Source organism: Ochotona princeps, chromosome 1 (genome assembly GCF_030435755.1).
Source record: "Ochotona princeps isolate mOchPri1 chromosome 1, mOchPri1.hap1, whole genome shotgun sequence".
In the NCBI taxonomy this organism is placed as follows: domain Eukaryota; kingdom Metazoa; phylum Chordata; class Mammalia; order Lagomorpha; family Ochotonidae; genus Ochotona; species Ochotona princeps.
In genome coordinates, this window is record NC_080832.1 from 75,261,297 (window position 1) to 75,272,257 (window position 10,961).

A 10,961-nucleotide genomic window follows, 5' to 3' on the forward strand; every position below is an offset into this window, starting at 1 on the left:
GCAGGACCCCAGTTGGTTTGGCCTCCCCATACTGCCATCTCCCAAGGTGGGAACTAGCAGGAAGTTAGAGTCAGGAGCTAGAGACAGGAATCAAACTCAGGCACTCCATCATGGGACAGGGGCATCTTAACTACTGGGCTGTTTCAGCTCTACTTTTAAAAAAGTAAATCCTGCATTGTTCTTTATAATCCATTTTGTGATCACCTACACTTCAGTGATTGGTGCCTTCAACTTTTCAGGTGAATTTCTTATATGATGTTTTTAGATGGTGAAGTTTTATTGCTGGGTTTTCCTCATGAATATTCTCAACTAACTCCATACTCTTCCTCACAAATCTGATACTGTTCCTTTAATTAACAGTGTGACTTTGAGCATCTGGCAGGCCCTTAATGAGTACCTTCTGGAAGCATATGAAGAATGCAACTCCTCAAGACATTTATGACAAAAAAATAACATAAGGGAAAAAGAAAGCAGTCCTTGAGAATTATTGATAATATTGTCTTCCTCTCATTTACTACATCTACTTTGGCTAATGTTTTCCATGTGATTTTGCATATAACTCTTGACAGTGTAGAAATATATGAAGTTTATTTCGGTTGTTACTTTGGAAATAGCATTGATCCCTATCTTGTAAACAACAAAATAGTTATTCCCAATACTCGAATTTATCGTGTCATTTTTTGATCCTTGGAGGTGTACAATTGGTAGCCTTTAGTGTAGAAATGGGTCTGTAATTTGGACCACTGCAGAAAATGAAATTACGGGGCCCAGCGGCGTGGCCTAGCAACTAAAGTCCTTGCATTGAACGCCCCGGGGTCCCATATGGGCGTCGGTTCTAGTCCCGGCTGCTCCACTTCCCATCCAGCTCCCTGCTTTTGGCCTGGGAAAGCAGTAGAGGATGGCCCAATGCTTTGGGACACTGCACCCGCGTGGGAGACCTGGAAGAGGTTTCGGATCGGCACAGCACCGGCCGTTGCGGCTCACTTGGGGAGTGAATCATCGGACGGAAGATCTTCCTCTCTGTCTCTCCTCCTCTCTATATATCTGACTTTGTAAAAAAATAAATAAATAAATAAAATGAAATTACGGTCTTAGAGTACCCTGCACTTCACCTACTTGTAGGAGTAAAGAGTGAGTTAGAATATCACAAAAATTGACTAATATTAACTACAGAGTTAATTAAAATGTAGCATTTTTTTGTTTTTTGTTTTTTTTGAAGATTTTAAAAAATTTACTACAAAGGCAAAATTACAGAGAAAGGTGGAGAGACAGAAACAGAGAAAAAAAAGAGATCTTCCTCGTGCTGGTTCACTTCCCAGATGGCCAGGGCTTGGCCAGGCCAAAGCTAGGAACGAGTAGTTTGTCCAGGTCCCCCACATGGGTAGCAGAGGCCCAAGTACTTGGACCGTCTTCTGCTTTTCCCAGGCTGTTAGCAGGGAGCTGAAGGCTGCAGGATTCCAGCATCAGCTACCTTAGATTTACCTATGAGCCACTACTCTGGTCATCAAAATGTCACTCTTGCTGAATGCTATAATCATTATTTTGGCTGTGGTATACTTCTGTTATAATACACTTGTTTTTAAAATAATGTGTGTCCATTTCAGGGGCGTGCGATTTTTGCCAGTGGCAGTCCTTTCGATCGAGTCACTCTTCCAAATGGACAGACCCTATATCCCGGGCAAGGCAACAACTCCTACGTGTTCCCGGGAGTTGCTCTTGGTGTTGTGGCCTGTGGGTTGAGGCACATCACAGATAAGGTCTTTCTCACCACTGCCGAGGTACTGTGAACTGTTTAGTATATAAAATGTGCTCAGCTTGCGTTGTCTAGTGTTTTATTTATGTAGCATCTTGGCTTACTGTTGAGAAGAAGTAAAGACTGAAACAAAGAAAATCGTTCCTAGTGGAGTGTGAGAAGTGGGTATTGGGTTCATATCTCAGTGTTCGTCTAAGATTTCCTTGATTTCTTAAGATGAACCCTTATTCACCTTTACGTTTCCGATCAAATTCTGTGACAGTAATGGGACTATTAAATATTTTTTTCCAAACAGTGATGGATAAATATTTCTCCTGCAAGGGCCTTTCTAAATAATGACATTTAAGGAAAGTATGTGGTAGCAGATTTGCTACCTATTTCAGGGTTCAGTATGGAAAACAGAGCCTGTGTAAGCATTTGAGCAGAAATGGAAATAAATAAGAAATGTAAGTGTTTGTAGTTCATTAAAACAGCAGAAGTGAGCTCTGGTCTGGATTCCAGGGGAGAGTCTCAGACTCACGCAGCAGGCCCAACAGGGAGCGTGACACTGCCAACAGCTATGAAAGGTCTGAGATCTCACCCTGCTTGCAAGCTAACAAGTCAACTACAGTTTCCTAGATGGGCCCAGGAGATTACACGAGCCTCCAGTTCCCATCACTTTTCCTTGTCCTGCTTGTCAAGCTTCAGTGAGACAATGCTGTGCTGGGCATAGATTTGTAAAGCCACTGGAATTTTCATCTGGTTGACATCATGTTTTCATATTTGAACAGGAAACAGTTCACAAATGAGAAATTTGAGTAAATTTCTTTTGTTAAAACTAAATCACTAAAATGTAAGAGCTGAACTGGACCAGATGAAACAACTGATATTTAGTTCTTTGTATCCTGCAAATATGCTCTTCTTTCCAGTGTGAAGAAGATGCAGCTAGGGCAAAGACCTAGATTCTTCGTTACTGATGTGATGTAAAAGATCCTAGGCTCAGAGGTGGCACCTGGTGCACTTCTGTGAAAGTCTGTCCTAGATGCTGTTGGGTTCTGCTTTTACTTCACTGTATTCAAATCATGGCAGCTGTGGTGTTTCAAGTTCTGCTTAACTCAATGAAATTTGCTAACATGAGTAAAGATCTAGTCACTCACAGAGCACTTTAGAGTTGTTCTCTAATGGGGCAAAGTGTCTTCGCTGTGTTTTAGAGCAGGCACAGCAGAAAGAGCCATCTCCCATGCTCTACAGCCAGTATTTTCCTTCCTAAATAGCTCTAGCGCCCTCTAGTGACATATTTCATGACTGTCCATGAAAATAACCAACAACCAAAACACTTTGGGGAAAAATGTGGTGAGATCAACAGCTTCATTCTTGTAATAATAGTGGTCTCCCTGGATACATCTTTTTGCTTTTCCACTAGTATTCTCTTAGGCTACAACACGTTTCTATCCTTCATATCACTTCAGTTTTTTTATACACCTTTAGATCTCTGCTGATAAATTCCCCAGAAATGTCCTCTTAAACACATGTTTACACCGATACGATACTTACCTTCTCTCATGCTCAGCAGACACAGTTCTGTGTTGATACCACTTGCCAAGTAAAGCACCAATGTTTAGAAACCTGGCATTCTCTTCATTCCTGCTCGTCTCACTGTCTTCACACATACCAGGTATGCTTCTGCCTGCATGTCTGCATTATCTCCGTCTTTCTTGACGAGTCCTGCGGCTTCCTCCACACAACTCGGCCTGTCTCTCCGGGTACTGCATAGGGTCCTTCCCATACTCAGTCTTTGGGGACAAGGCTGGCTCATGCTTCTAGTATTAAACACTGCGACATTTACGTTTTATTACTAGTTGTATAATGCTCTTTGGAACTTCGTATTTTTAAAAATAAAGTGTTATCTCTTTAGATCATTTTCCATTACATTTATTTATTTATTTTCACATTGGTGGTCTATCTTTAATGGTACAAATATAGGGAGATGCATTTCTGTCCATAGCAGTTAGAAGAGACCAACTGATCTTCCCCAAAGACAACCACCATCTCTGAGGAGAATGTGGTTTTTTTTTTTAATTAATTAATTTTTTTATTATTTTTTGACAATCTTTACATAGTTAATTAGGGTAAAAAGGTTCAAGGGCTATACGAAAGTGGGTAAGACTATTATTCCCATATTGTTTCCTTCCTGTTTAAAAGGGGTATTAAGGGAGAAGGCCTACCCAATTTCCCACCCTCCCCAGGTCCTGGATGTAGGGCATGCCCCAAGGTTCTTGCTCAAGTGGTTTTGATAGTTCACCAGTTATGAATCGCAGCCAGTCTCGCCACTCCAAGCGCGATGAGGTCGCTGAAGAATCCACTGATTGACATAGTCCATCATAGAGTCTCCATTTGTCCCGTATTTCGCTGCCAACATATAGCTGAGATGGTTGATTGACCTGTTCTGTCTTCTGTCTTGTCTTGGTTAGGGTTTTGAATGCGTCATTGCTCAGTCCTGCCCGGTCCACCCTGTTCCATTACCAATTGACACATTACACAGCTGTTGGAGCTACTTTGCCCAGCTTGTCCAACCCCCAGGTCTGGACCCCATGTTCACCAGTGGGAGCTATGACTCACCAAGGGAGTTTCCCAAGTTCCTCCACTTAATCCACTCCCAGACCCAGTTCTCATACATGCCATTGGATTTAGGCCAGGTTCCGGCGTAATCTGGCCTTCCATTTTGCATGTATGAGCTGGTGAACATTGTAGCCCGGCCCACCCCACACCCTATTCAGGATGCACATTTGGGTGCTGCTGCCTTGACCAGTCCAGTCTGTTGTAGGTTCCTTTACCTGTGATTGATGGCAGGCTCCTTGGTCACACCTAGCTTAGTCCACCACCACCACCCCAACCCTTGAGCTAACCAGTGGGGCTAGAATTTCCACAGGGTTTGGCCCACACATCCCTCACAGAATCTACCCCCAGATATGGTTCTCTAGCATGCTTGTTAATGTCATGGCCCTGCTTAATGTGACCCTTGTCCTGATCCATCATCATGTCAGGTAACACGATATGATTCTGCTGTACAAGCCCCAAGCCTTAGCTTTTGCATGAACTGGTATTTGGTGGTCAGCATCGTTCAGTGATTACAAGTTTTTCAAAGGAAGAGTTACTGTCATTGGGAATCTTTACAATTGATCCACGTCCTGGAAGCTCAGTGGGTTCAACCTGGAGCTACCTAAGCAGCGATTCAAAGAACCAAAACCCGAACTGCCCAGCCGGGTGGCCAGCAGGCAGAGCTGGCACTAAATGGCACACTGGCTGACCGGGGACAGCTCACCATGTGCACGTGGTGGCTGGCGTCTGGGATCCAGGCATGAGATGCCCCGTCCTGAGACCCACACAATTACCTTCTTTAAAAACAAAGTCTCCCATTTGTGTTTTGAAAACTCCAGTAGCGTCTAGTACCATTATAGTCACAAAGAAAAATCTTCATGAATTTTTCATTGAGTTATATTAAATAGAACTAGAAAGTACCACAGATACTTACTGCTAGAAACCAAAATAGAAGAAAGTTCTCTCACTGATTATTTTTTACACTTTTAAAAAATGCCATGTAGGTTTTGGTTAGTTTTTTATTTGGCAACACAAAATTTAATGGCAGTTAAGTATATTTTAAAAGAAAATACTACTTGGCTTTCTTATAGTGTAAAATTCTCAATGGATGCCTAAGAAGCAGAAAGGCTTAAACTAGAATTCCTAATTCATACACCTCCTTACTGTACCCAGTCTTTTCAACATGATATTCTTATAGCATTATAGAGAAAGTACAGTGATGCAGAAACCATCAATGAACCCGTGGTAATAGTTGCAATATAAAAGCAGTCTTTTAGAACTAATTGAAATTTGAAGTTGATTGGTTATGAAGCTTGTTTCCAAATCCAGTTAGTAATAAGCTGAAGCCTCCCAGTAATAATTAGTTGAGTCAGTATTGAAATACAGGTCTACCATAGGCCAGTGCTTGAGCTTTCAGTCACCATACTTATGGTGCTGGATACTCATAAATGTTTACACCTTAACATCTAAGAAGTTCTAACGGACTCAAATCTCTCTTCCTTCCTCTTTTTCCTCCACCTTTCCCTCTTTGCTCCCTTTCTTCCTTCCTCTCTCCTTCCCTCTTCCCCTTCCTTCCTTTCATCCCTTTCTCTGTCTCCTTCCTCCCTTCCTCCCTCCCTCCCTCTCTTCCTCCTTTCCCTCTGACCCCTTGTCTATCAGTTGGAAAGCATCCAGTATCTCATGCTACACTCAAAGACAGACTAGACTAAGTGAAAACCCAGATTATGTTCCCCTATTTTTCACTAATTGTGTGGTGCCAGCAGTCAGTAGCCTCTCTGTACTTAGTTCTTCCATTGATAGAGGGAGGTGAAGTTAGGCAGTCACATTAATGTGATTGGTTTCTGTACATGGCCTTTATATGGAACCACTCATTTAATTACCCACATAATGATCACATGGTTACAGTGAAGTGTAAACTTTTTTCTTTTCTATTGTTTCCTAAGGTTATATCTCAGCAAGTGTCAGATAAGCATTTGGAAGAAGGCCGGCTTTATCCTCCTTTGAGTACTATTAGAGATGTTTCTCTGAAAATAGCAGAAAAGGTAAACCACTCTTACTTATTTTTCCTTCCCTCTTTTGCTAAATATGTTTGTTTAAATATTAAGACTGTGTCATTGTAATATATATATATCTGTATTCAAGTTATGATGTTAAAAGTCAGGGAAGAGAGGCCTGGTGATTCAGTCGTTCTTGGGAGCTGTATCTGATCCCTACAGAGGAGTAGAAGAATTGCAAGAAGCACTTATGTCCCCATTGCTCTTTTTCTGCGGTTTAAATAACTCAGTGGAATTCAATGGAAGTTTTCTTCATTTAGGTTCCTTTCATTGCACTTTAAGTTTTTTCCCCAAATATCCCCTGTGATAATTGCCAAAATATTGCAGGTAGGGCAAGGTAACATTTAAAATCAGATCACATGCCAGCTTCGTGTCTCTGATGTGGCTTAGGAAGACTCGAGCTCAGTAAGAGCTAACAGTCGACAGAAGGCAGAACAGTGGGCTGAAGTGCTCTAAGCTCCCGGGTGGCGGGGGAGTTGGAGGAATTAGTAAGAGGGAACTAAAGGCAGGGACATTTTCTGTAACTAAACTGAGAGAAAGCAACTCTCATTTTTGCAGTTTAGTTGTATTTTTTAAGGGTTACATAACCAAACACTACAGACTTAAACAGAAATTTATTTTCTCACAGTTCTAGGGTGTAGCAGTACAAAATCAAGATTTCAGCAGTTTTGGCTTCTTTTGAGGCCTCTGTGTGGATGGCCGATGGTCATCTCACTGCTTTCTCTTCTTGTGGCCCTCTCTGGGTTTATGTCTCCAGTGTCCATTTCCTCCTTCTTAAAGGGATATCGGTCAGATTGGATTAGAACCCACCCTAACAGCCTGTAACTGTACCTTAATTACCTAGGTCTAAACACAGTCATCTCCTGAGGTGGTAGTGGTTAGAGCTTCAATGTATGAATCTGGAGAAAGGGCACGATTCAGCCCGTAACAGAAGCTAGGCATTTAAGCTGAGGCTTTTCAGCCTTTCTGCTCTTTGTGTTTGAGCTGGGTAGCTCATGAATGCTGTGCTGAGTGTTCCAGAATGTTTACCAGCGTTGCTCGCCTCTGCCCACTAGGTGTCAGTAGAATCTGCAAGTTCTAACACAGGGGACTCTGTTTCTAGATAATTTCCAGGTGTTCCCTTGGAAACCACATTGCTCCTAGTTGAAAAAAATGACTAGTTTTAGTTATTAGCAAGATTATCTCAGCACCATTTAAGAGATATCATTTATGTTGTTGACTGAAGATAGTATCATCAAAGAGATGATCTTCAAAGCTCTTTAGACAATAATCTGTTAAATTATTTATGAATGTGCTCATTTTTTTTTACTAATATGTATCCACTATTTTCAACTTGTAATATACTGAATAGCACATAATGATTTTAAGTTCATTTTAATTATTGGAATGGAAAGGAATTGGCATATGATTACACAAGAAACTGAGAAAATGGGAGACAACAGGAAAAGTACAAAAAGGCTCACACAGTACACCTAGGTTATTAGAAGAATATTGAGTTCAAAATCAGAAATCCGGAAGTCAGAGGTAGCTTGAGAGCCGAAGCTGCTGTAAGTAGCTACTGTCAGGTATCCAGGGCTCATTCAGCTGTACTGTTCTAACACACGCATGGCAATAACTGAAACTTAAACGCCGGTGGCAGAGATTTGGGAGTCATCTCCATACTGTAACAGGTGAAGGTCTAGATGTGGTCGAGGTTGCCTTTAGACCAAGCATAGGAGGGAAAGAAAACCAAGAAATGATACAGTTAATTCTATCTAGAAGACAGAAAAGAAAGCAGACTAGATAAGAAGTTTCTAAACTGAATGTAATGTGAGAAATGACAGAAGCAGTGATTTCCTGGTGGAGGCAGAAACAGACAGAGGAAGACTTTAGTTGGGAGTGTAGAAAGTTATCAGAGACTTCAAGAGCAGCGGTGATAGTCATGTAAGAGGTGACAAAGTCAGGGGAGAAATCAGAAAGCCAAGAAATACAAGCCATTCTTCCAAAAGGTGGGCACTGCTGAGGACAGCGAAGGTTTTTCTGAAAGAAGACATCAACAGCATGTGTCTGGGAGCATACTGGATGTGGTAATTAGTCAACTCTGCAAAATCACAGAAATGGTCTAAATGCACATTAAAATGCTGAAATAACTTTGTAGAAAATTATGCCTTAGAAAAGCTGTTTTGGGGCCCAACACGATAGCCTAGTGGTTAAAGTCCTCACCTTGGGCACTCTGGGATCCCATATGGGCACCGGTTCTAATCCCGGTAGCCCCACTTTCCATCCAGCTCCCTGCTTGTGGCCTGGGAAAGCAAAGACTGCCCAAAGTTTTGGGACCCTGTACCTGCGTGGGAGACCCGGAAGAGCTCCAGGCTCCCAGCTCCTGGCTTCAGATCAGCATACCTCCAGCTGTTGCGCTCATTTGGGATGGCTCAAAGCTTTGGGACCCTGCACCTGCGTGGAAGACCTGGAAGAGCTGGCTCCTAGCTTCGGATCGGCGCAGTACCAGCCGTTGTGGTCACTTGGGGAGTGAATCATTGGATGGAGGATCTTCCTCTCTGTCTCTCCTCCTCTGTGTATCTGACTTTATAGCTTTTCTTTTTGTTTTTTTAAGATTTATTTTTTTAAAATCACAGAGCCTATAAAATTTATCATAAAATAACAAAAACAAATAAATAAAGGAAATGAATATCAAATTATCAGTACTTTGGAAAATAGAGGAAGGGAAAACATTTTTGTGCTTGGTCTCTTTGAAAAAAATGAATTCTTTGTGGCATTATTATAATAATGGCATATTTACCACTTTATTTCCTGCTCCTTTAGACATCTCTTCAGTGTATGGCATGATCTTTGATTTTCCACAAATGCATGGTTTCACATTCAGATACTTAATCATTCTAACATTCTTCTAATCAAACTTATCCACTGAAGTCTGTCATACACATAGTTCTTCAGTGGTTACTCTTCAAAGAACTGGTATAAATTAAATGGCACATATGAAGTGATTAAGTTTGATGAAAAGGGAAATCTGTTTTTCTGCAAAAGATAAAAATACAGGAAGAGAGCATGCATGAATATGGAGAGGAGTTATTCTGAGTTGAAGAAGTGAACTGAGAAAAGATTTTTCAGATTTTATTTTATGTGTGCTTTTATTATGTTATACTTTTATATTTTGAATTTTTTTCATGATACAGTCCTCTAGGTGAATATATGTACATACATGTTTACCTATAAATCTGTTGATCTTGTATTTTGCATGGATGTTGCCTTATATCAGACAGAACATACATTTGTCCCTTGGGGATTGGCTTATTTCACTGAGCATAATGTTCTCTAGTTGGGAGCACTTTGTTGTAAATGGTGCTTTGGGGGACACAAGCAAGACATAAGTGACCAATTAATACAAAAGCTCTTAGTATGTGCTCAGCCTCAGCTCTATTCATCGAGGTACCTAATGTTTTTTTCTCATTTCTAGATTGTAAAAGATGCATACGAGGAAAAGACAGCCACAGTTTATCCTGAACCACAAAACAAAGAAGCATTTGTCCGCTCCCAGATGTATAACACTGACTATGACCAGATCCTACCGGATTGTTACCCTTGGCCTGACGAGGTTCAGAAAATACAGACCAAACTGGAACAGTAGCATGATAGTCAACATGTCCAAGTCCGTAATGAGATCTTGAAGTGTTTCATAATTTTTAAAGGTTTGAATCTTTTATGATGATTCAAATTTATGCTTAGAGCAAGATAATTTTGCTTTAACTGTCTGAAAATGTATGGAGGAAGATTAATATAAAGTAGAATAAATGTTGCACTAGACAATTTTGCTTCACTTGCTTTCTGGCTACTTATAGTTCTATCTTAATTATTCTACTTAAATCCTATTTAGTAGTTACTGTACTTACTACTGAGAAAATTATCATTTTTATATAGAAAACTAATGGAAAGATTAAAATTAATAATAAATTGATATGACCGACATTAAAATTCATAAGATTTTTGTTGAACATTTTGTTTAAGATCTGCTTTTTCAAATAAAAATGGACGTGAAATTAGGCATAGATGGACTTTTACTAGTTACAACACTACTTTGTTGCCTAGAGAAAAATAACTTCTCAGGTACTTTTATCCCAGTCCTCGATGACATTTGTTCTTTTTGCACAGCTGAATTCTGGTATTTGTGAGACAGATCACTACCGTTTACAAAGCCCTGTACAGCCTTAGTTTTGATTTTTCCTTTTACATTGCATGCATTTTAGGGTGGATTCCTTATTCCTTATTCCCGTCCCTCTGAGAGCGGTTGACTTCCTGCTGACACAGTGTAGCTGGCATCCTGCTGCAGGCCTCTCTGGTGCTCTGCACCCTGTCCAGAACTGCACACTTTCAGCTCAGCATGGCCTGAGCAGTGAGAAGCACTGAATGGAGACTTGTGAAGCCCCCTGACCAAGGGAGGCCTGAGGAGCTGACCCTTAAGGCATCAGGACCCAGACCAAGAGCCCAGACAGGCTGGCTCCCTGCTCAGGTGACTGCCTGACTTTAGAGTCTCCCGGATGTGCTCAGCGCAGACCTTCCTGTTTACAGTAACCACTTTCTTC

The 10,961-nt window shown here is 41.1% G+C and overlaps 1 protein-coding gene across 1 annotated transcript in view; it reads left to right on the forward strand.

Annotated features, from left to right (window-relative positions):
* ME1 (malic enzyme 1) overlaps positions 1 to 10,360 on the forward strand; it is a 168,787-nt gene extending 158,427 nt beyond the window's left edge. The window contains exons 12-14 of the mRNA XM_058661081.1: positions 1,605 to 1,778; positions 6,274 to 6,372; positions 9,839 to 10,360. Coding sequence (XP_058517064.1) covers positions 1,605 to 1,778; positions 6,274 to 6,372; positions 9,839 to 10,009 — 444 coding nt within the window. The 3' untranslated portion in view covers positions 10,010 to 10,360. The remainder of the gene's footprint in view (positions 1 to 1,604; positions 1,779 to 6,273; positions 6,373 to 9,838) is intronic.
* The last annotated feature ends 601 nt before the right edge of the window (positions 10,361 to 10,961 follow it).